At 39.2% G+C, this 25,178-nt stretch overlaps 1 protein-coding gene across 5 annotated transcripts in view; it reads right to left on the bottom strand.

The window, feature by feature from the left end:
- Window positions 1-25,178, bottom strand: part of LOC149319447 (connector enhancer of kinase suppressor of ras 2) — a 197,707-nt gene that overhangs the window by 163,207 nt on the left and 9,322 nt on the right. For all 5 annotated transcript variants that reach the window (XM_089511732.1, XM_089511734.1, XM_089511733.1 and 2 more), the window contains exons 2-3: window positions 7,179-7,342; window positions 25-227 (exon numbers count right to left, since the gene is read on the bottom strand). In XM_089511732.1, the coding sequence (XP_089367858.1) occupies window positions 25-227; window positions 7,179-7,342 (367 nt within the window). The remainder of the gene's footprint in view (window positions 1-24; window positions 228-7,178; window positions 7,343-25,178) is intronic.

Genomic DNA, 25,178 nt, shown 5'->3' with positions numbered 1-25,178 from the left:
GAAGAAATTTCTAAAATAGTTTACCTGTCCAGCCAAGCCAGGAGACTTTTTGCTGCTCCAATCAGATCCACCACTGAGGTAAGGAAATCATTTGGTAATTTTCTGCTTGTCCTGCCATCATAGTGGCCACTTCGCCTCCTCCCTGCGATAAAATTCTGAAGGTTTTTGGCAGATGCATTTAACTTGTGAGAAAGGGTTTTTAGGTTTTCCGTTTCCAATCCGTAATTCTGCATTTAAAAGAAAACATATGTAAAGTTAGCTCTTCATCTCTGCAGAAAGCACTGAAAGAACAATGATGCTTTAAGTCCAACCAAATGTCCTTATTTTGCAGAAAGTAAAATTTGCAGACTAAATAAAAGCACAGTTTACTCCATACATTTAAAACTGGATAAGCACTCAACTGAGCAAAAAACAAAAAGCAGGAATGTGAAAATGAATTTTTCTAATGTGAAGTAGTGTTATGCTTTTATTTAATAGACATGAACTCGGTATAGAACCTCTTTCATTACATAAGTGTGATTTAACAACTGAGGATCCAGTTAGTACAGCGGGCTCTTGGATCTGCTGGGGTTTGGTTCCCTTGTGGATACCAAAATCTGTGGATGTTCATATCCCATGAAATACAATGGCATAATAAAATGCTGTACCTTTTATAAAATCAAGGCTTTCTTTTTGGAATTTCTAATTGATTTGAAAAGTTTAAATATAAGAGATGGTGAATATGGAGGGCTGACTGTACATGAAAATGATCATAAATGCTGAAAAGATGTTAGCTTTCCAGAGATTTGGAGGCCACAGCGAATTAGGGGGAGGGATATGTGGAAAAAATATGCAGTACTTGGGTTTTCCCCAACACACACACTTTTAGGATCATTAAAATCCATTATGTATTAAAACCAACAAAAAAGGAAGAAGGAGAGACCTATTCCACAAGATTCGCAAAATCAGGGATAAGTTCAAACCAAGGACTGGGATGCTCTACAGCAATAAAACTAACATAATTCAAGACCAGGAAGGAATAAAAAGATGATGGATGCAATACACAGAAGAGTTATATAAAAGAGGTGACAACATGAAAGACACATGGAACGAAGAGGCATATGAAGATGAACCCCAAATTCTAAAAAATGAGGTGGAAGCTGCAATAAAGGAAATGGCAAAAAAACAATACTCCAGGAACAGATGATATTCCAATAGAACTGTTGCAATCCACATTGACAGAATCAACGCTAGTGCTAACCAATATATGTCAACAGATGTGGAAAACAAAATGATGGCCAACAGATTGGAAGTGATCAATACAGTGGGGCCTCCGCATACGCGGACTTTTTTTAAGCGGCTTTGAGCGTACGCGCTCAAGCCGCTGGGCGCGCGCGGGGCGGAAGGGGCGGCGCGTCCCATTCAGTTGAATGGGCACGCGTGCCTGTTGTGCCGCGCGCACCTCCGTGCCACCATGCACGAGCCCCATTGTTTACAATGGGGCTCGAACATAGGCGGAAATCGCCATACGCGGCGGGATCCAGAACGGATCCCCCGTGTATGGCGAGGTTCCACTGTATATATCCCCATCCACAAAAAAGGAAACAAAAGAGACTGCAGCAACTATAGAACCATAGCACTAATCTCCCATGAGAGCAAAATCATGAGAGCTCAAAATTCTACAACATAGGCTCCAACCATACATGGAGAGAGAAATCCCAGAAGTCCAAGCAGGGTTCAGGACAGGAAGAGGTACCAGGAAATCACACTGCAAATATACAATGGCTAATGGAGCATAGCAGGGAGTTCCAAAAGAAAATCAGCATGTGCAAAGCTTTTGACTGAATAGATCATAAAAGGCTATGGAACACCCTTAAAGACATGGAAGTGCCAACACATCTGATAGTCCTAATAAGGAATCTGTACTCAGGACAAGAGGTTACTGTCAGGACAGAACAAGGAGAAACAGAATGGTTCCCAACTGGCAAAAGGCTGCATCCTATCATCCTACCTATATTCAGAATATATTGTAAAGAAAACAGGCTTGGATATGAAGGGATGAGTGAAAATAAGAGGAATAATATCATAGAATCATAGAGTTGGAAGAGACCACAAGGGCCATCCAGTCCAACCCCCTGCCATGCAGGAAATCCAAATAAAAGCATTCCCAACAGATGGCCATCCAGCCTCTGTTTAAAGACCTCCAAGGAGGGAGACTCCACTACACTTTGACGGAGTGTGTTCCACTGTTGGACAGTCCTTACTGTCAGGAAGTTCTTCCTAATGTTGAGGTGGAATCTCTTTTGCTGTAGCTTGCATCCATTGTTCCAGGTTCTAGTCTCTGGAGCAGCAGAAAACAAGCTTGCTCCCTCCTCAATATGACTTCCCTTCAAATCGACAACCTGAGATATGATGACAACACCATAATACTAGTAGAGAACCTCACAGACCTGGAAGAACTACTTTCAAAGTAGAAAGTACAAGGCAGGTTTATTGTTGAACATAAAGAAAACAAAAATAATGACCACAGAGAACTTACACGCATTCAAACTAGACAATGAGGAAATAGTACTAGGAAGAGTTCTCATATCTGGGATCAAACATTGATCAGAATGGGGTCTGCAGCCAAGAAATCAGAAGATTAAGAATGGGGAGTACAGCTATGAAAGAACTGGAAAAGATCCTAAAATGCAAAGACATACAACTCAGCACAAAAGTTAAAATCACACAGACCATTGAATTCCCTATTAGCATGTATGGATGTGAGAGCTGGACAGTCAAGAAAGAAGATAGAAGGAAAATCAACTCATTTGAGATATGGTGCTGGAGAAGAGTGCTGAAAAGTCTATGGACAGCCAAAATGACAAACAAATGGGTCCTAGAGCAGATCAAGCCAGAAATATCCCTAGAAGCCAAGATGACAAGACTTAGGGCGTGTTCCCACTATGATTTAAAGTGAATCACCTATCAGTTTATATGAAAGTCATTCCCATTTCAAACCAATTCTAATCCTATTTTGATCAATTTCTGTCATGATAAAGAGAGGCAAACACAAACCCTTCAGTTTTTACAGAAACTAGTTTCCTAGTGATTCTTTTCAAAAGAATCAATTCCAAAGTGTGCTCTACAAGTGGGAACAGGAGATCTGAACAGTGTCATTCTGGAGGGGAGGGACTAATTGTAGAGGGGTATTTACCATCCCTCCTCAGGTTTTGGTAGAGCCATTATCCCCCCTGCCTCACCCTGACTTGCCTTTGTGCTTGTGGTGTGACCTATGGGTGCATGATTTCTTTTTTAAAAAAATAAAATTGATAGAAGATTTGATTAATTGATTTTATAACTATCCAGTGAAGCAAATTGATAGAAGATTTGATTCACTGGTTTTGCAACTACTTGCCTCACTGATTACAAGTAGTTGTAAAACCACTGAATCGCATCTTCTATCAATTTATTTATTTATTTAAAATATAACTTCCCAAGCCAGGCTGCCTGGGTTGCCGCTTACCTCACTGGTGACACACAGGTAACTGACATGCATTTTGAAGCAGCGTGGATGGCAATCATGCAAAAAAAGAAGCGATTGCAAGGAGATAATGAAAAGATTCGCTTTCATAGTGGGAACGATGGATCTTTTGGAATTGATTACCAACACGGAGGGAAGGCGAATCGGAAAATGGTTTAAAGCGTAAGTGGGAATGAGCCCTTAGACTATCATACTTTAGACACATCATGATAAGCAATTAATCATTGGAAAAGACAATAATGTTAGGAAATGTGGAGTGAAGTAGAAAGAGAGGAAGGCCACTTGCTACATGGATGGATTTAATTAAAGAGATCACAAATATGAGGTTGCAGGAACTGGGCAGAGCAGTAGAAGATAGGGGGGCCTAGAGATGTCTCATCCATAGGGTACCCATGGGTTGAGATCAATATAAAGGCAGTTAACAACAACAACAAATGTATTACAAGACTTGTTCATCAAATTATCACATTTGGGCACATTAATATAAAGGTGTAGTTACACAGACAATAATTGGAAATCTACTAATTTAATTCACTTATAAATATTTTCATATTTTTTTGTTAGAAATTTAGCTGCAACTACTGAATTTTCAGAAATCACATATCACTTAATTCATGAGAAAGAAGCAACAAGCTAAAGCTGAAATCATATAAAGCCACTAATGTTATAGAAAATGTGGGCCTGAAATGCATGGGACAAAAAGTGGTTTCCAGCTGCTTTGTGGGCATAGTATTTAGATGGTACATGCACCCAAAGCAGCCGGAAGCTGAAACAAGGCTGCGCTTCATTCTTTGGACCAGATTTTAAAAGAGTCGATTTGAATCAACTCCTGACCAGCATGGCTTGGGACCTGCGGAGGCTGACTACTTTGGGACTGGACTGTGTGGTCACCATGGTTCTGGCCCAACTGTGATTGGAGGCCACTCCTTCATGGCTATCTGCTTCACCCCAAAATAACTTACATTGTATTCTGAACTTACAAGTTCATCACACTACCTCTAGTCTTGCAATGATAGCATTAATGAAGGAAAGTGCATACATACTGATTTGGGATCACATCCTACTGCACATCTGTTCATTAGTGTGATAGGGCTATTGGTGGCCTCTCAGTTAATGAAGAATTAATCTAAATTATTTTCAGCCAGTGTGAGCTTGTGGTTTGAGTGATGAGTTGTGACATGGGAGACCAGCGTTTAAATCCCCACTTGGCCATGGAAACCCACTGGATGACCTTGGTTAAATCACACTCTCTCAGTCTCAGAGCAAGGCAACGGCAAACCTACTCTGAACAAAACTTGCCAAGAAAACTCTGCGATAGATTCATCTTAGAATCACCATGGTCCAAAATACACTGCAGAAATAATTCAGTTTGAGACTGCTTTAACTGCCCTAGCTCTGTGCTAAGGAATCCTGGGAATGGTAGTTTATTGTGGTACCATAGCTCTCTGACAGAGAAGACTAAATGTCTCACAAAACTACAGTTCCCAGAGTTCCCTAGCACTGAGCCAGTGCAATTAAAGCAGTTTCAAACTGGATTGTTTCTGTAGTATGTTTGGATCCGTAAGTCAGAAAGAACTTGAAAGCAAATAAGAACAACTACTACTACTGCAACAATAACAATTACTACTACTACTACTACTACTACTATTTTAATCTAATTTTAATCTAGCTAGCTAGCTAATTTTATGTATTTTAATGTTAAAAATTAAAAAAAATATAAAACAAATTTTAAAATAATGAAACAAATCTATAACAAACAAATAAAATGCAGCCCTTGAGCATACAGCCAACCTGATAAGTTAAAGCAAATGATCCCCCCCACCCACCCACTTAGATGTTTAGGAATTAAACTGAAATTCTCGTTGTTTTACATTCACAAAATGAAAACAGGAGTAGGGGAAACTCTAATCATCTAAGATAATGGATCCAAAAGTTACAACTTTTTAAAATTTATTTTTTAAAAAATGACATTGCGCATTTCAGAACCAAAAAAACCTCTCTTTACATATAAATTACCAGGCCTGATATTTTATGGCCTTTTACCCCTCTTTCCTACTGGTCTCCCTATTAATTATGAAATTATAACATAAACTGTTATGCCTAAATTGTTAGTTCTAACTAAATTAGATGTACTGAATCTACAGTAAACTGACACTTAGGCGCGTTACAGACCGCCCCTTTGGGGCGGCCTTAAGTCGCACCTTTCCCCGCCGGATCGGGGCCTCAGTGGCCAGAGCGGCAGCCGCTGAGGCCCCGATCCGCCGCTTTCCGGGCTGCGGGGAAGCGGCAAAAGGCCCCTTCCCCGCAGCCTGGAAAGGGGTGTCCTTGGGGCTTCAAGCCCCAAGGACACCCCGTGGCGGTGGGGATGAGAAAGGGGCCATTTGGCCCCTTTCTCCTTTGGTCCGCTGGGCGCAGCCGTCTGAAGGCTGCGCCCAGCGGACCAAACCAGGAAGGAGCTCTGAAACGGAGCTCCTTCCGGGGTCGCGGAAAGGGCGCCCTAGGCGCCCTGCCGTGACCCCAATACGTCACAACCGCACCGCCTCGTTTGGAGGCAGCGCAGTAGTCACTTATTGATGACGGCGGCCGTGTGGAACAGCCGCTGCCATTTTGTGCGCATGCAGCGCGCACTAGGGTTAGGGCAGTGTGGAAGCACCGCCCCGCCTTAACCCTAGTACACGCTCCACGCGTACTTTTAAGCCCGTGTGTAACAGGCCTTAGATAAATTCTACTGAGTTAATGAGACTATTCTAGTTGTGACTAACATTGGATTTAGACCTCTTGTTTATTACATACTTGCTAGATTTCTATATAACCATGAGAAGGAACTCACCATAACTATTATGTAATGATAATCTAAACTAGGATATAGTAAAAGAAGTCAGGGCACATTTGTAACTCTCCTTAACATATGTTACCACATACATTCAGATGATGTTTTGCAATGATCAAACAACCACCATGGATGAAAAAAAATGCCAAACTTTCAAGACACCAGGTTTCAGAAAAGGCAGGTTGCATGTCAAGTGAGAAGGGCACAAATAGTAATTATAAAGGGAATACTGGCTTGGCTCTTTCAATTAATGGTAATCATGTCCAATTGATTTTTCAAAATAATTACTATTATATTTATTATTTTTATGGGCAGGACTTATGCTACTGAGAAATATATAGCAAATGTATACCTGGGAAACTTTTTCAGGTTGCTGGGAGTCAACTTTCAGTCACCATTATCTACTGGACTCTCAGAGAAAAAGGAAGCAATACAGTGTAGGTTCTTCTGGTCTGAACCACTGCAAGTTTTGGTCTTGGATACAACCAACATGTGGACCCCAACAAATTAATTCAACGTGCCTTTCTGCATTATATGAGAAAAAGCTGCTTGCTTACAGCAGCAAAGGGGCAACATAAGATTTATAAAACCACTTGACATTCCCAGCTTTGAACAAAACCATTTCTCAGAAGAAAGCAGTAATTTCTAGATTGATGAACACTATTTTTGATGCAATGAGGCAATATTCAATTGTATGTTGACATGCATAAAATGTTTCTAACTTCTATTTGCATTCCAATTCGTCCTCCCATCTTTTGTATCGTGAAATTTGATGTGTTTATACAATTCCTGTATTTTATGTCAGAAACATTCCTAATTCCTCCCATTTAACCCACAGAAGTTTACCAATGCACAAAGTAAGTCAACTGCTTCCAAGATAAGTTCTTGATGACCAATTCGAGTAACCCCCAGATCTTCCAGTTCTTGATGAGTGATACGTAATAGCTGGTCCCCACCAATCTTTTCTCTTTCAAAATTCTTGATATACTGCTGCAGGCAGTCATCGAGACCTAAAAGGGGGAAAATGTTGAGGGTGAATACAATGTTATTTTATATGCACAAAATGAAATATTTGAAACTTGAATAAGTTACCAATAGTATGCTGCATGATAACTTTAAACCTTGGTTTAAACTTAACAACTTTTTAAACAAAAACAACACAATTAGTGTGTGTATTAAAAAGTCTCCTATTATTACTATTTTCCAACCCACTTATTGGAACAAAAAAGACTGTTTGAATCTAAACATTTTTAAATTTAAAAGTTTATTGGCAGTTGGTCATTGTTAGACTAGTATCCAGTGCCAGTTGTTCTTTTTAATCACTTTATTTTATAGTGCAAGAAGTGTTGTTTAGAAACAAATCCTTTAATTAACCTAAGTACAACCAAAATAGCATGCTTTAAAAACTTTTTAATGAACAATTATTATTTAAGCTAGTGGCCATTGACATCTGAACTGAATTTTGTTACTTAATTTTCTGATTTAGTCCTATATTGGTGTAATCCTACACATTAATGTATATATAAAAAAAGGTTTAAACATTCTAGGCTGCATCAACAGAAGTACAGTGTCTAGATCAAAGGAAGTAGTAAGTGCTGCTCTATTCTGCTTTGGTCAGGCCTCACCTGTCCAGTTCTGGGCACCACAATTCAAAAAGGATAGTGACAAATTGGAGGGTGACCAAAATAGTGAAGTGTCTGGAAATCATGCCTTACGAGGAAAGAGTTAGGGAGATGGGTTTGTTTAGCCTGGAGAAGAGGTGTTAAGAGGTGATATGATAGCCCTGTTTAAGTATTCGAAGGGGTGTCATACTGAGGAATGGAGCAAGCTTGTTTTCTGCTGCTCCAGAGAACAGGACCCAGAAAATGGATGGAAGCTACAGGAAAAGAGATTCGACCTCAACATTAGGAGGAACTTCCTGACAGGAAGAACTGTTCAACAGTGAAACACACTCCCTGTGGTGGAGTCTTCTTTGGAGGTTTTTAAACAGAGGCTGAATGGCCACCTGTTGGGACTGCTTTGATTGTGAATTCCTGCATACTTAAACAGGGCTATCATATCACCTCTTGACACCTCTTCCAACTCTATGAATGTATGACTCTAAAAAAACCATCACAAATTTTCGGTGATTTTTAAAAAAACGTCCCCCCCACAATCCTGCTTCAATAAAACCAAATATGCTGAATGCAAAAGCAAAAGCAAAAATGTTTCTAAATCTGTTTTCAAAAGGAAAAGAACAACAACTATGTACTTTTCCAAGTTATATTGTAAACACCATTCTAAGCATTGCTTTTAAGACTAAATGGGAACTATAGTCCAAATAAAGAAACTTTTCCACACTGTATTTATAATACACTGCACCCAGTAAGCACAGTCTCTTACTGTCCATATGTGTGTGTGTGGGGGGGGGGGGGGGACAGGGGGTTGTGAGGTATCTTTTACAATTTAAAACAGTTCCAGGGAGGAAGAAAAATGGGAAGTGTCTCAAGAAACCAGGATGGATGACTAAGGAACTTTCAATTGAGCTAAGTTTTAAACAGAACATGTATAAGAAATGGAGAAATGGGGAAATCACCAAAGAGGAATTCAAACAAATAGCTAGCATGTATAGAGAAAAAGTCAGAAAAGCTAAAGCACAGAATGAACTCAGGCTTGCTAGAGAGGTTAAGAACATCAAAAAGGGCTTCTTTGGATATGTCCAAAGCAAAAGGAAGAATAAGGAGATGGCAGGGCCACTATGTGGAGAACATGGCAAAATGCTAACAGGAGACAGAGAAAGGGCAGAATTACTCAACACGTTCTTTGCCTCAGTCTTCTCAAAAAAGGCAAAGGGTGCTCAACCTGAGGATAATGGAGCAGAAGACAGAATAGGGGAATTTCAGCACAGAATAAGTAAAGAGATAGTACAGGAATATTTGGTTAATCTAAATGAATATAAATCTCCAGGACCTTATGAACTACATCCAAGAGTATTAAAGGAACTGGCAAATGTAATATCGGAGCCATTGGCAATAATCTTTGAGAACTCCTGGAGAACAGGAGAAGTCCCAGCAGACTGGAGGAGGGAAAACATTGTCCCTATCTTCAAAAAGGGGAAAAAAGAGTATCCCAACAATTATCGTCCAGTAAGTCTGACATCTATACCAGGAAAGATTCTAGAGCAGATCATTAAAAAGAGAGTCTGGGAACATCTAGAAAGCAATGCCATAATCACAAAAAGTCAACACGGGTTTCAGAAAGAAGTCATGCCAGACAAACCTGATCTCTTTTTTGACAAAATTACCAGCTTGGTAGATGAAGGAAATGCTGTGGATATATTATATCTTGATTTCAGTAAGGCCTTTGACAAGGTTCCCCATGACATTCTTGCAAACAAGCTTGTAAAATGTGGGCTAGACAAGGCAACTGTTAAATGCATTTGTAATTGGTTGACCGGTCGAACCAAAAGGGTGCTCAACAATGGCTCCTTTTCATCCTGGAGAGAAGTGACCAGTGGGGTCCCAGAGGGTTCTGTCCTGGGCCCAGTGCTATTCAGCATCTTTATCAATGACTTGGTTGACAGAATTGGGAGCATACTTATCAAATTTGCAGATGACACCAAATTAGGAGGAGTAGCAAATACCCCAGAGGACAGGTTCAAAATTCAAAATGACCTGAATAGACTAGAAAGCTGGGCCAAAGCTAACAAAATGAATTTCAACACAGAGAAATGTAAGGTACTGCATTTAGGGTGGGAAAACGAAATGCACAGATATAGGATGGGGGATACCTGGCTGAATGAAATTATGTGTGAAAGGGATATTGGAGTCCAAGTAGACGACAAATTGAACATGAGTCAACAGTGCGATGCAGCAGCTAAAAAGGCCAATACAATTTCAGGTTGCATCAATAAAAGTATAGTGTCTAGATCAAGGGAAGTAATAGTGCCATTCTATTCTGCTTTGGTCAGGCCCCACCTGGAATACTGTGTCTAGTTCTGGGCACCACAATTCAAAAAGGACATTGAGAAACTGGAGTGTGTCCAAAGGAGGGTGTCTAAAATGGTGAAGAGCCTGGAAACCATGCCCTATGAGGAACGACTTAGGGAGCTGGGGATGTTTAGCCTTGAGAAGAGAAGGTTAAAAGGTGATATGATAGCCTTGTTTAAATATTTGAAGGGATGTCATATTGCGGAGGGAACAAGCTTGTTTTCTACTGCTCCAGAGAACAGGACCGGGAACAATGGATACAAGTTACAGGAAAGAGATTCCACCTCAACATTAGGAGGAACTTCCTGATAGTAAGGGCTGTTCAACAGTGGAACACACTCCCTCGGAGTGTGGTGGAGTCTCCTTCCTTGGAGGTCTTTAAGCAGAGGCTGGATGGCCATCTGTTAGGGATGCTTTGACTGAGAATTCCTGCATGGCAAGGGGTTGGACTAGATGGCCCTTGAGGTCTCTTCCAACTCTACAATTCTATGATTCTATGACTCTATGATACAAATTATTGAATACACCCTCATTCCCAAAATAATAGTCAGAATTATAACGCTAGTAATAATCACCAAGTATTTGGAGGAGGGGGAAATGATGATTACAGCTATGATAGTGTTGTGATGGTGATGATAATGATGAAGAAGGTAGTAGAGCAACAGGTCAATTTATCTATGCTTGTCTATTCAGCAGGAAGCGCTACTGGGTTTCATGGAATTTGCAACTCAAAACCTCTGACATCAAACATGTCTCAGTCATGGTTTCAAGAATTTCTTTGGATTGGGAACAAAGCAGAAGTAGAGACAAGGAAGTGGGGGTAAAAGGAGAAAAATGATGAGAAAGACAGAAAGAATCATAGGACTTTATCAATCCAGCAAAAAATATGGGAGCATAGTGGTATGCTCCTGTCAATATTGCACAATAACATGAAGATCATCACATTGTGAAATATTGCAATTATCATGCGATTATCCCATAAATAATCACCCGATTATCCCATAAATTTTCCCATGAATAAAAACCGGTGCTTTATTCACGCAATAATTGCAACATCATATGAGTCCTATGATAATCTTCATGGTATTGGACGATACTGACGGAAGCATATCGCTATGCTCCCATCTTTTTGCTGGTCTGATAAAGTCCATAGAATCGCTGACTCATAGAGATGGAAGATACCTCAAGGGCCATCCAGTCCAACCCCCTGCCATTTAGGAATACAAAATCAAAACTCCCTGACAGATGGTCATCCAGTCTCTGTTTAAAAACAGAGGCAGAGAAGGAGAAAGGGGGGAAAAGTGAAACCAATAATTAAAAGAGAAAGGAATCAAGTGACAGAGCAGAGATGAGGAAGACAGACATTAAGAGCAACAAGACAGGTCAGACCCTGACACTGGGAATCCTACATGTACATGGATCATCTTTCAAAACATTTTTATTTACCAAGACTGACTAAAAATGAAGTGAAACATTTCAAGCTGCTTGCCAGATATTCATGATTGTGAACAGTACTGCATTTTAATTTGCATAGAAATACCAAGTAACATAAGGATCCTCAATTATCTCAAACAGCAGGCTATTCTATTTAAGGCTTTTTCTACATATCAGCACAAAGAATTCTTCTCCAGCATACTGCAGGGGTACAAAAGCACTCCATAGGAAAATGTTATACCATTAGCGCAATGTGCCTAGACTGCATACCTTTGATAAACAATACAAAACTTTAGAAAAATCCATAGAGAATTCAACAGATAAAAGATAGCGAACCAAACAAAGAAAATGGAGAATCCATATAATTATATTAATCCCTGGGATCTAACATTTGTCATATTCAAGACTAAACTATCTCTACAGATTCCAAATTTCAATCGATGTGCACAACAGTGTTCCACCCTTGGAAAAGTATATCTAAATGTATTAATAGCCACAAAACCTACTATTACCATCTACTAGAAATCTAGCACTTAGCTTCTGGAGTATGAATTGTTGAAAAAGATTGACAAGATTTTAACAATAGCAAACCTCACTCACTCACCCTCAACATGGAGATAAGGAGTTCTCCGCTTCCTTCCCCCTAGAACATGAGGTTTGATGCCACTGTTTACATTACTTTAATATTATTGTTGGAAACATTATTTTGCTCCCCCCAAAAAAACGATACCTTTTATTTAATCATACACACACACACACACACACACACACACACACACACACCGTCCCAAATGCATAGATTCTTCATCAAGTTGGGAACAGTGGTCTGTGTCACACAACTGAAGGTACAACAGATCTTCTTATGAAGAAAGACAATGTGGGTGATGTGAACAATTGTAAGCATTTTTAAAAGAAATAAACATCCGTGTAGTTAATCCCTGATCTCCCTCACTCAGTATCAGATCTTCAGCATGTAAAGGCAGCATTTTTATGAACTGTTAGCCCATTAACTCAAGATACATCAGGCTGAATTGGAGATCCTGGGCAGGTAAAATAAATATGGGGTGGCAGCTAATCCTGACTTTTCTAATAAAACTGAGAGACATAAGCCTAATGCACACTGCAGAAACAATGCAGTTTGACACTGCTTTAATTGCCATGGTCATTATCACACGGCGAAAACTTCTAGTCTATTCCAAAGTCAATCATGGGTATTCACGTTAATGTGCGAGATATTATCACATGCAATCGCTGTCACTGTGGAGTCATTCTGAGCCCGATCCAAAGTGAACTCTGGAATAGCTAAATTCGGTGAATTACTGAATTCACAAATCCTTCTCCCAGGCTGATTTGCATTCAGTTCGAAGTTGTGTTGTTGTGGAATGCATGTTTGCTTCGGTATCCCCCTCCTCCCCACCTAGAAAGCTACTACAATTTCCACGAAGCTTCACTACAATCTTGCTTCTATTTTGCTTCCGGTAGTCCTTCCACTTCTAGTGCTGGCGAGGGGGAAAAGCAGATGTTTCCAATGGTAGGGGTGGAGAGCTAGTGGAAAATGCATATGTGCACATTTTAATGTAAACAGAGCAGTGTATGGTTTGTGCCTCCTGCCCCACCAAGATCTTCAAATGGGGGCTTCCTTTGAGTAGTCATATTCTGATCTCTTCAGGCGTATTGCCCAGCCGATGTGATGGGTAGGGAGGTGTCTTATTTTGCCAACACATGTCATGTTTGCGATTATATATATATATATATATATATATGAGTGATATATGCATGTGTGCACGCATGCACACTCTCACACACATATATATGTGTACATATGCATATACATACTCATACATATACACGCATATGCATAGATATAAATATATATATATATATATACACGTACATATATATGTATATGTAAATACATATATATGTACGCATATATATACATATGCATGCCCATGCCCCGCCCACGGGGGAAGTAATGTGTATGTATATATGTATATAATTGTGCATACATATATACATTGTTGGATATATGTATATGCACCTTGAGGAGCTTAAGCACACACATTTTATTTACAACTACATGTGCTTGGAGCATATAGTGGCATACCTGCTGACACATTTCCTGGTGTGGCACATCTGTTCATATAGATGGCTGCACCTATACACACACACACACACACACACACATATACATAGATATACATGTATAAAGTGCACTTATAATGTGCGTAGACCAAGTGCCTGCACCCACAGATATATATGCCCACATCTATAATTTATGTGGAGCCTGCATTCACATGAAACAGGACACAGGCAACAGGGGAAGCGGCTCCCTTCTTCACCCAGAAACGTTGAAGTTCACAATGCATTCAGAGCCCCACTGGGCATGCACAAGGATCCCAATTCAAATTGGAGAATCCACATGGTATGTACTTTTGTGATAATTTATTTTGCACTCGCTCCACTTTGCATTTGGAATGACCGCAGTGTCACTCTTCATGTGTGGTAATTAATCACGTAATTTGGCTTATTTTCGAATTGGCCATGCTTGGCATTTCCTTCGGGATGGGGGCACATATCCCACATATAATGGCCCATGACTCAATAGTAGAGAATCCTGGGATCTGTAGTTTGCTGTGGCACCAGAACTCTGACAGAGCAGACTAAATATCACACAAAACTTGAAATCCCAGAATTCCACAGTATTGAGCCATGTCATTTAAACTGGTGTCAAACTGCATTATTTTTGTAATGCATATACAGCCATAGTCAGACATTTAGGATATACAGGCGATGTGACCTGGCACTGGTAACTACTGAGTTACTCTTGAATGAGAGACAAAATTCTAGGGTTCACTACTTTTCTCTGTTGGAGCATGTAGAATCAAGATTAAACATGCAACATGCAGAAGACATGCACATGGAACAGGAACGCCACTGGAAGGTCTCTGCTGTGTAGCTCTGTGCAGGCTGCAAAGGAAAAATCCTCCCATGCAGAAGCTGCTGGCCAGATAAATAATTGCTTTACTGCCAAGTACTCACAAAAAGGACTTTAATCTTTGGTTCCGATATGTACAAACAGACTATCAAAGTGCTTCGCCAGACTCCTATATACAAACACAACCACACTGAGCATTCACCTCTTGCTCTCTCTTATAAAACCCTCTTGGGGTTTTGAGTCCTTTCCCCTCCTGGGATGTCACCCAGTTTCCTGTCACCTGACAGCTGTGACTCTTCAGAATTGAAGCCTGCTGGTTTCACCTCCTGCCCCTCTGTAATCAGCTTCTTGTGACTGAAGACTCTCCAAATGTTGAATCATCATGTCTGCCACCTGAGCTTAGGTTACCTTGTCACCTTTGTCCCAGTTCCAGGCTATAGATACATCTCTGACATTTTCTGTCCAGAGTGCTCTGTCCTCTGACATTCTCTTCATAATTTAGTGACTTCAGTGGAAAATAACTGTTGCGGTACAAATGGGAAGAAGGAAGCCAAACACTAGTAAAACTGAATCCTCTGTATTAGAAGTGGTCAGCAGACTGGAGATGTTATTCCCATCCATAACAGTCTAGCCATGTGTGATATGAGATGGTTTTACTTGTAGTAGAACAGATAGCAGCAATGTAGTCTGTGTTTCATCATAAAAATTATTTGGTTTAGAAATATTATTTTAGTTTCTTTAATTTTTAAATCATTAGGATCTCAAGATTTTAAACAAGTTCCAATTTTTGAACTAGTATTATCATATCACAAATGGAATATCTAAAATTTTTACCATGTGGAATCTTTCACAGTTTATAATTTATAATTTTATTTTATATTCATGTTCTTTTAAAATTTGATTCCATTTTAGTTTTTTGCATTCTTTTACTGCTCAGCAGCCAAGCTCTCCAAGCAGTAGACATCTAACCCGACAACATAAAATATAAAATAACAATAAAGGAATGTCAGTAAAATAGCGCAAAGTAATACCAACACAAGGACTAAATGTAATCCACTACATACTTAATTCTAGGCTCTGGATGATCTCCCTAATTCTCCCCAGAAATTGACCTGTAATCTTCTTTCCCACCACAATTCCAATATCAGAATTTTCATACTGGATGGCTGAAGACCATGAATCTTCCTGTGACAGCAAGGAAGAATGCCTAAGAGTGTGTGTGTTGAGCAACACAGTCAACAATGAAATATATGACTTTTAGATCTGAATTGTGAGAAAGAATCTAGCTGGACCTAACCGTTTGGCATGTCTATCGCCTTCTACCTTTCCTCACATCATTGTCTTTTCCACTAATTCATGCATTCTCGTGATGTGGCCAATTCTGTTCAATTAGGCAGAAACCTTGTTAAAACCAAACTGAATTACTTGGGCAAAAATAAACATGGCAAACGCACTGTCCATCCATTCACTGACAGCCATTTTAAGTTTCAATAATTCATGCCAAAAAATACTGCCTGTCAATTGGAACTATCTACTAAAAATAGAAATAAAATTCAAAGCCATCCATGCTGACAAATAATTTGGATTTTCTATCGTTATTTATATCTTCAAATTAAGGAAACACTAATTGTCCACATGCTAAATCATTTGACAACTGTTCAGTGATGTCAGCTAAATCTAACAGAAACACAATGGAAATCATGATCAAACTAGCTCAGAATCACACCTGTTTAGTTCAAAACATTCCTACATTTACAGCCCAATTCAGATGGAACTAAAGGCATCTACATACACTCTACCAGCAAGAGAGGGGATTGTATGGATAAACACATGCAACACATGATTTCCCAGCCAACAGGGGAACACAGCTCTCTTTAAAAGTTGGAATTCTACCAACCAGCTGTTCCACTACATAGTGGGAATACTGAATCAAAATAGCCTGGGGAGAGGAAGCATAAGCATAACAAACCACTCCCCGCCCATTGTCTAGGGAGTTTGGGAAGTGTGTTATGGGTGTGAAAAACGTTTTCTCCAAGGTCCTGCAAGGGGCCAATGCAACCCTGCACACCCTTGCAGTTGTTCACCGCGTTACAATCTGTCAACACCAACTAAAGTATTGTCAGGTGCCACTAACTGATCCATACAATATACTAGACTTTGTACTAGAGCAGAAGTACTAGGGTTTGTACAGTGCGCCCTTGTTTTATGTGGGGGATCTGTTCTAGACCCCCCCCCCCGGTGTAAAACAAAAAACACATATGATCGAGCCCCACTGCAAGCAATGGGGCTCGTGCTTGCGGTGGCATGTGGCGCCAGAGGCGCACGCACCATTGTTTCTTCCGGTGCGTGGTGCCGAAAGAAGCAGCACTGCTTTCAGCATATGAGCAGCGTATAATGTGCTCGCGTATGACCCGGGCACACTGTACTAGAAAAGCACCAGGGTTCCAACGAAAGAATGTCAGCATGAATCCAAAAGTGACCAGCATCTAACCCATGTTGTGTGGGAAAGGAACAAGACATCCACTGGTCTTAGACCTCTCTTCAACCATGCTGTAATGCTATACAAGCAAAAGGAAGAAATGGTATAAGCCAAAACACTATTTTAATTGTTTCAGTAATTACATTATTTATACTATTTTAAATTATTTTGTGGCATTATTCATTTAAAAATACTATATGGCTTCCAACATATAACCAATTTTAAAATTATATATAAAACGGAATACGTTAACTCCACAGCCATTCTAGAAAACAACAATACAAAGAAAATAGCAAGCTTCAGTATAAATATCACTATTGGTACATCACATTTCTTTTTAAAAGATAGCAGGGAGGGGGTCCAGACCACTTGAGAAAACGAGTTCCTGAATGACAGGGCTGCTACAAATCTAGCCTCTGTAAAACTTTGAAGTATACCACATCAGAATATATTAGCTAGTACTAGTGAGGTTTCTACAAAAGCAACCACCTCTCAGGTGGTGGGACAGAGAGTAGGGCTTCTCTGGAAGATCTCAACACTGTAGTAGGCTCATAAAAGGGTACAGGCCTTCAAATAACCTGGACCCAGGCTGTATATGGTTTTTAAGTCAAAATCAGCACTTTGAATTGTGCCCAGAAACAGATTGGGAGCCAATGGAGCTGTTGCAACAAGGGAGTTGTGTCCTCCCTGTAACCAGCTCCAGTTAACAACCTGGCTGCAGTTATTTGGACCAGCTGAGCACTTTTCAAAGGCAGCCCTATGTACAGCACATCAAAGTAATCCAAATAGAATGTAACAAAAGCATGCACCACCGTGGCCAGATTTGACTTTTCCAGCAATGGGCACAATTGACACACTAGCTTTAGCTGTGCAAACACACTCCTGGTTACTGCTGAAACCTGGGCCTCCAGGTTCAATGCCGAGTCCAGCAGTACCCCCAATCTATGAACCTGACTTTTCAGGGGAAGTGTAACTCCATCTAACACAGGCTGAATCCCTATTCCCAGATCTTTTTTTGGACTGACCAGGACCACTTCTGTCTTGTCTGATTAAGTTTTCATTTGTTCTCCCTCATCCAGTCCATTACAGGCACTGGTTTAGTACAGAAACAACTTCCTTGGAATTAGAGCTGGGTATTATTAACATACAGGTGACACCTTATTCCAAAACTCTGGACATCCCCTCCCAGCGGCTTCATGTAGATGTTAAAAAGCACAGAGGACAAGACTGAACACTGAGGGAGCCGAAAGGCCAATGGTCAAGGAGTCCAACAGGAATCCCCCAGCATCACCTTCTGAGAGTGCCCCTCTAAGAAAGAATGGAACCACTGTAAGACAGCATCTTAAAGTCCCATCCCAGAAAGGCGTCCCAGAAAGATACCATGATTGATGGTATTGAAAGGCTGAGAAAGTGTGACTTGCCCAAGTTGACCCAGTGGGGTGACATGGCTGATTAGGGATTCAAACCCTGGTATCCATGGTTCAATACTCAAACCACTTAGTAGGGATTCAAGCCACACTGGCTTTCTATGTTCTTTCTATTACTACTAACAAAATTATTACTTTCTATTATTATAACTATTATTGCAACTAATCACTAACACCCTCTCTTAGTAATATAATGAGTATTTCATTTGATGTATATTCATTCTATAGCCTACAAAAATATATTGAAACAATTCCCAACAACATGTATTTACATATCACTTTAAGTTGACCACATAACATATCAGATTTGTAATAATGATTTGATGTTCTCACCAATTCCTCCCTAACTACACAAAGCCCACAATCTCATTAGTAGAATAGCATACTGAAAATTTGGTATTTACATCTGACAGGGAAATCGTCTCCACTTGTAATCATCATCATCATCAGAACTGTTACCCCAGCATTCAGATCATGTTAACTTCCATTCATGCTGTCATGTATCTTCAGAATGCATGTTTGAAAGCTACAGACCCATTTTGTAGTAATACAGTGACAATCAAGTAATTTGCAGGGCACAAGCCTTCAGCCATAAGATTATTTCAGTGACAGGTGGTTCTCTAAGAGGCTATTAATACCTCACACTGCTCCACAGCTCAGTTAAAGAATGTTTTACAACTAGATATCAAGAAAGATATTTCTGATCTCTTTTGCTACAATACAGCCTGCCAATAAGCACACAAATTCATGGAGATAGGGACAGAATTTACAGAGCTCTGCCTATCTTGCTCAGTTAGACAAAACTAAAATCAAACAGATTGGCACAAACATTTTCTTATTATTATTAGAACCCAGAATTTCACAGAATTCTTTAAGAGGTTTAACTAAAAAGTTGCTAATTGTTAGCTGTGGCTGTATCTGCACTGCAGAAATAATGCAGTTTGAAACTGTTAACTGCCATGGCTCCAGGCTGTAGTTTGTTGTGGCACTAGAGCTCTCTGACAAAGAAGGCTAAATATTTTACAGGTACAAATCCCAGAATTCCATACAGTGGCATCACTTGGTTCGATATCACCTGGTGTGGTAACTCATGGTATACTCCCACTATTGACCTCTTCCCATTCCATATCATATAGAATCCTTAATAATGTTTTTTGTAATAAATCACTCATAAATCACAATTCCTGTATATTAGTGAATGTAATGGTAATAGTTGTTTGTTTGCTGTTGTGTGCTTTCATGTTGTTTCCAACTTACAGGGACCCTAAGGGGTTTTCTCGATAAGATTTGTTCAGGTGTGGTTTGCCATTCCTTCCCTTGAGGCTGAGAGAATGTGACCTCCCAAAGATCACCCAATGGATTTCATGGCCAAGTTGGGAATTGAACTAAGGTCTCCAGAGTTACAGTCCAGGACTCAAACCACTATGCCACACTGGCTCTCTAAACACCTAGCAAAATTAAAACCATACCTTTAAATTACAATATCATACACACAACCTAAATGCATTTACATATAGTTTTATGTGGCTGAAGTGGAAATTTGGTAAAATGTGATTTTTTTGGAAAAAACATTTTTTTTTTAATTTAAGAATTGGGCCCTGAACTCTAGAATGTGATGTATTAAATGCCATGAAACAGAGCAATAATCCCCAAGTACTACTCTCTGGAAACAGATGTCCAAATAGAAACACTATAAAACAGTGATGTCACTCAAACAGTGATTTTAAAATTCACAGAGAAATCCAAGAGACCAATAGGATCATATTTCTCCTCTGGATATAGATCATACCACAGAACAATTAAGTCAGACAGTGTCATGAAACCAAGAAAAAAAGGCAGGTTTAAATGGACTTAAGACAATCAACTTCATTCAAAAGTGCTTGCAGTTGGTCAGCATTCAAGCACCTTGCCCAAGAAGAGGATATTAGCAAGTGCCCTGTTACTGCCCTCCACTTTTTGACCCATGTTACAGTTCTTCAAAAACAGTCCTTTTTACTGCCGCTTTCAATTAGCCTTGTATTTCTCATTTTGTGAAAAATAAATTATAACCTCCTGGACACAGCCAGCCAACCTCTACTAGTTAGATACAGCAAGCCAAGACAGGCATGTGTCAAGCATACAGGTGGTCATTCAAAAATCTTTCAAACATTTTGCCTGCATTTTTTGCCTTTAACAACTGGATCAAATAAAACTGGACAGATGGTTTTCTGGATCTTTCCGTTAATGGAAGTGCACTGATCATAGAATTCAAGTCACAATGAATCCAGGCTACTCTGATTCTGAACTTATTATAGCAGCTAGTATGAGTCTGACCAATTTTCCTTTAGTATCAGATCATAATATGTAGATCATAATCGTAGTAGATCATAATATGATAATGGCTTGAAGCAGCTCTGTTTCATGACACCATGAAGAAACAACATAGGTAGGGGAAAAACACTTTGTCAGCCTCATGAACAAAGACTAAGCTCAATAATGAACTTAAGCCACATTTGTTCAGATTCAATGGCCTGTTACAGACTGCCAAAATAAAGCTGCTTCAGGTTTCTTTGGAGGTATGCTATTTAAATGATGCATGGGTCCTAAGAGTCCGGAGGTCGCACCAAAGCCACACTCCATTCCTAAGCACTGGAGGGCAGCTTTGGTGCAGCTTCTGGATTCTTCAGATGCATGCATCATTTAAAGAGCATACCTCCAAAGAGACCCGAAGCAGCTTTATTTTGGCAGTCTGTAACAGGCCAATATGAGTGTTTCTCTACTTATGTTAAGATGTATGAGACTTGCTTCATTGTTCTCAGAGTCAAGGTAATCAAAGGAGCTAGTTTGGTGCTGCCAAGGGAAAGTTTGTCACCTGCCAAGTTCAGCCTGTATCTGAGCAACCGGGGTTTTGACAGATGCGTCAGCGATAGCAAAGTTGGGAACGTTGTTTTTAAAAAGTAACATGGAAGTGTAAGTTACTTTTTCAAAAAGTAGTATAACATGTACTGTTAGCAATACACTGCTAATATTACTCTTTATTGTTTTGTTACTAATTTTAAAATAAAAATGAAACTAAAAAACTGAAAATATTATTTAAAGGACACTTATGTAGCTTTGCAAAATTATTCCCTCCTTATGGAAAAAAATAGGGTAATATACAAGTAATATAGAATCAAAGAATTTGGAAGGAACCACAAGGGCCGGCCAGCCCTGCCATGCAAATATGCATAGCTAAACCACTCCTGAAAGAGCAAAGCAACAGATCACTTCCAAGCTCTTTCTCATACCAATTGGAAAACTCTCTGGAAGCCACAAGAAGTCATTCCATGGCAACATTATTCTACTAGATTCTCAAATCTTGTTAGAATATAAAAGCTGCCAAAAGTATCTAACTGAGCAGGTAGTGATACAACTACCTATCAGCTAATCTAAATTGTCAGTTAACTAGCTTCCTGCCACACCAAGAAAACCAAATCTGGACTGTGACTTATTGAAAGTACTGACTGAATGACATGTTGGGTCAAACCACAGCCATGATACCCATATAGTGTCTTTAATTACACAAGAATAGACACCCCTGACATGAATGATGAGGTTCCCCATGACAACAATGCTGGGAGTTTTTACAGCCAAGCCCAAGATTCAGAGATTTTTCTCAACCTACGTAGGAATACTGTTGAACAGCTGTATGGATCACACACCACCATAATTACTAAAGCTGTCATGCACACAGAACATCAAACACTCAAAGGTTGCACTCCAACGGACAGGAAGCCTGGAGAAGGAGAGGGAATATCAACAGGCCACAGCAACTCCCTCTTCCCAATCTTCAAGGATATGCTGATGCAATACCAAATGTCCAGGAGAGCATATTTTTACTCCAACCCAGTCTCACAAGGTTACTCTGGCAGTATATATATATATATATATATATATATATATATATATATTAAAATGTAAGATGGTAGCATCTGAAATTATGTATGTAGGAATCACCATCCTTTGTATATTGGATGGGTCATTCAAAGATGATTATCATGAAATTGTGTGGGATTGAGGTGAAATTATCTGTGTCTGAAACATACATACTGTACATACTTTGAGGCAGACATGCATATTAATGTATAATCCCTTCATTTGGCAGATAGAAAAGAACTGATATGGTGGTCCTATCTTTGTGGGATGTGTTATCCTTGGACGTGTACATGGCTTCCCCTCTGACTGCCTTTAAATAGGACATAAAGACACCCAAATTTCAGACTGCTTTTACCCAAATGTATGCACTGTTATTTGAAACATTTTATGGCATTTTTGTTGTTGTATCTTATAATTCATCATTACAACATTCTATCATGCAAAAGGTCTTGAGGAAACTTGGACTTAAGAAATGGCACAAAATGTTGAAAATATCTAAAATAAATATAGAGTTCTTTGTTTCAAATATGTCAATGTGTAGTACCTGCCATGACATTACATTTCACTCCACATTCCCGTTTTGCTGGAGTGGAGAGGTGAGAAACAGAATTCAGTGCATTTCAGCTAAATGGCTGGGATAGACACAGAGAATCTTTTTCCCACCCCAGACTATTACCTCATGTCCTTCACCCTAACAATGATGGTGACAAACGATTCATGACAAGATGAGTTGTCTAGGAAATGTCTACCCCTCCTCTTCACCTTAGAGACAACTAATTTAAGGTAAGACAGCAACTGAGCTGGTGTTGCTTGGTTGATGCTCTGGTTAATGACTGGACTGACTTCACAACTATACCTGCATAATTATCATTGGTTCCCTCTGCTGCTTATTTTCTTTTTTCTTCAGCTTACACAAGGGGTCTGTTCCATATACTGTGGCTTCCAATTAAACTTTAATTATGTAAGAGGTCTGACATATAAGTCTGCAATAAAAAGTAATTAGAGAATTATTATTTTAAGATCACACATACAGACTTTTAGTACCCCAGTGCAAAACGCTAGAAAGACAATGTCGGAAAAACATGTTAAATTGCTAATTTCTGAACGTGCCAACAAATGTTTTAAAAAATATTATTGAACAAAACAATGTAACAAATGTATTAAAAACATGACAATATCACTATTTAACAGTGAAGCCTTGGGGAAAAATAAAACAATCATCATGAGTAAATATTAACAAACTGCCCAAGAGTATGCACATTTTGATTTGAAAGCAAAGTCAAATCATATTCAGTGTGACAAGTTCTGTACAGACCTTAAATTAACTTTGTGTTTTTAAAGTTCTAAATACACAATATATGCTAAATACATAATCTTACGTTTTCTATGGCAGTACAGCAAGCTGCAGTTAAACATAATCCATAACATCCAACGTTTAATCAGATTTTATTTGTAACTTGACAACTGTAGCAAAAACTACCACAGAATAGATACTAGCAACCAATCACAAGAAAATATTAGAAGCATGTTCCAAGGATAAGGAACCTGTGGTCCTGCAGAAGTTGTTGGACTGGAACTTACCGTACATCTCCTTTACCCTTTGGCTGGCTAGTGCTAAAGGAATATGAAATTCAGCACAATCTGGTGTACCACACTTTCTCCACACATGATGCACAGTATAGGCTGGCTCTATATTTAGCCATCCCTAGAGCAGACCCAAATCATGTTGTGTAAAAATAAAGTCCCATTTATTTCAGTAAGTCACTCGAATTATAATAAAATCTGCATCCAACCAAATGTAAGGAAAATAATCTGGGGTAAAAATGCAGAGCAGTGTAGAAAACACAATATATCAGTATTTTAATGTTAATGCCACACCCTTCATAATGCAATTAAATCTAGTAGTATAATTCCCCAAAGTTCAGTAAATGGATTGAAATTCCAGAATGCAACTCTATGTGGGAATCAAAGAACTTCTTCTTTTTGAAAAGACCATTATTTAATAGATTTTTCAGCATAATACCAGTAGAAACAAGTTGTACATTCTTTCAGTTTAATTAGCAACCTGAAAAAAGCTCAGGCTGAATTAGAAGGGAGATGAGATCAAAGCATAACAAAAGAGAACTGAGTTGATCCAATAACCAATGGATGAATAAAAGCACTAGATGAGCTAAGATGACAACAGCTTAATTTCTTGCTTTATAAAGAGCAATTCTTTTCTTTAAAAAATAGCCTAATTTCCAAGTGAATGGGTTATCAATAATGCCTCTCTCCTGAAAATGTACTTACTTGCCTTTCCCTTTAGAACATTGGCTCCTAAACTCTGATCCGCAGACACTGAATTTCAGTTCCCCAAAACCTATAAACCAGCATGGTAACAGTCCCCTGAAAATAAAATCTGATTAAACATCAAATGTTATGGCTTATGTTTAGCTGTAGCTTGCTGGACTGCCATAGAAAAAGTAAGATTATGTATTTTGGAAGTTACAGATGAACTAAATGTGGAGAATCATGTTTGAGAATCACTGCCTCAGATGAAAGAAAATGCAGAGGAGTTGCCATTTTGTAATACTGTATTACACAGTATGTTGGGGGGGGGAGGATACTTGGTAGTCAGATATGCATTTTCAGTTGTCAGCAGAAACATGGCTTCAATTTTTTTGTAATGCTAAATGGGAAAACAAAGATAGAAACAAATGAAAAGCA

Source organism: Sceloporus occidentalis, unplaced genomic scaffold (genome assembly GCF_023333645.1).
Source record: "Sceloporus occidentalis isolate IW3139 unplaced genomic scaffold, rSceOcc1.0.p SCAF_2, whole genome shotgun sequence".
Taxonomy (NCBI): Eukaryota; Metazoa; Chordata; class Lepidosauria; order Squamata; family Phrynosomatidae; genus Sceloporus; species Sceloporus occidentalis.
The sequence above is the reverse complement of the archived record's forward strand: the minus strand, read 5'-3'. Positions and strand labels throughout refer to the sequence as shown.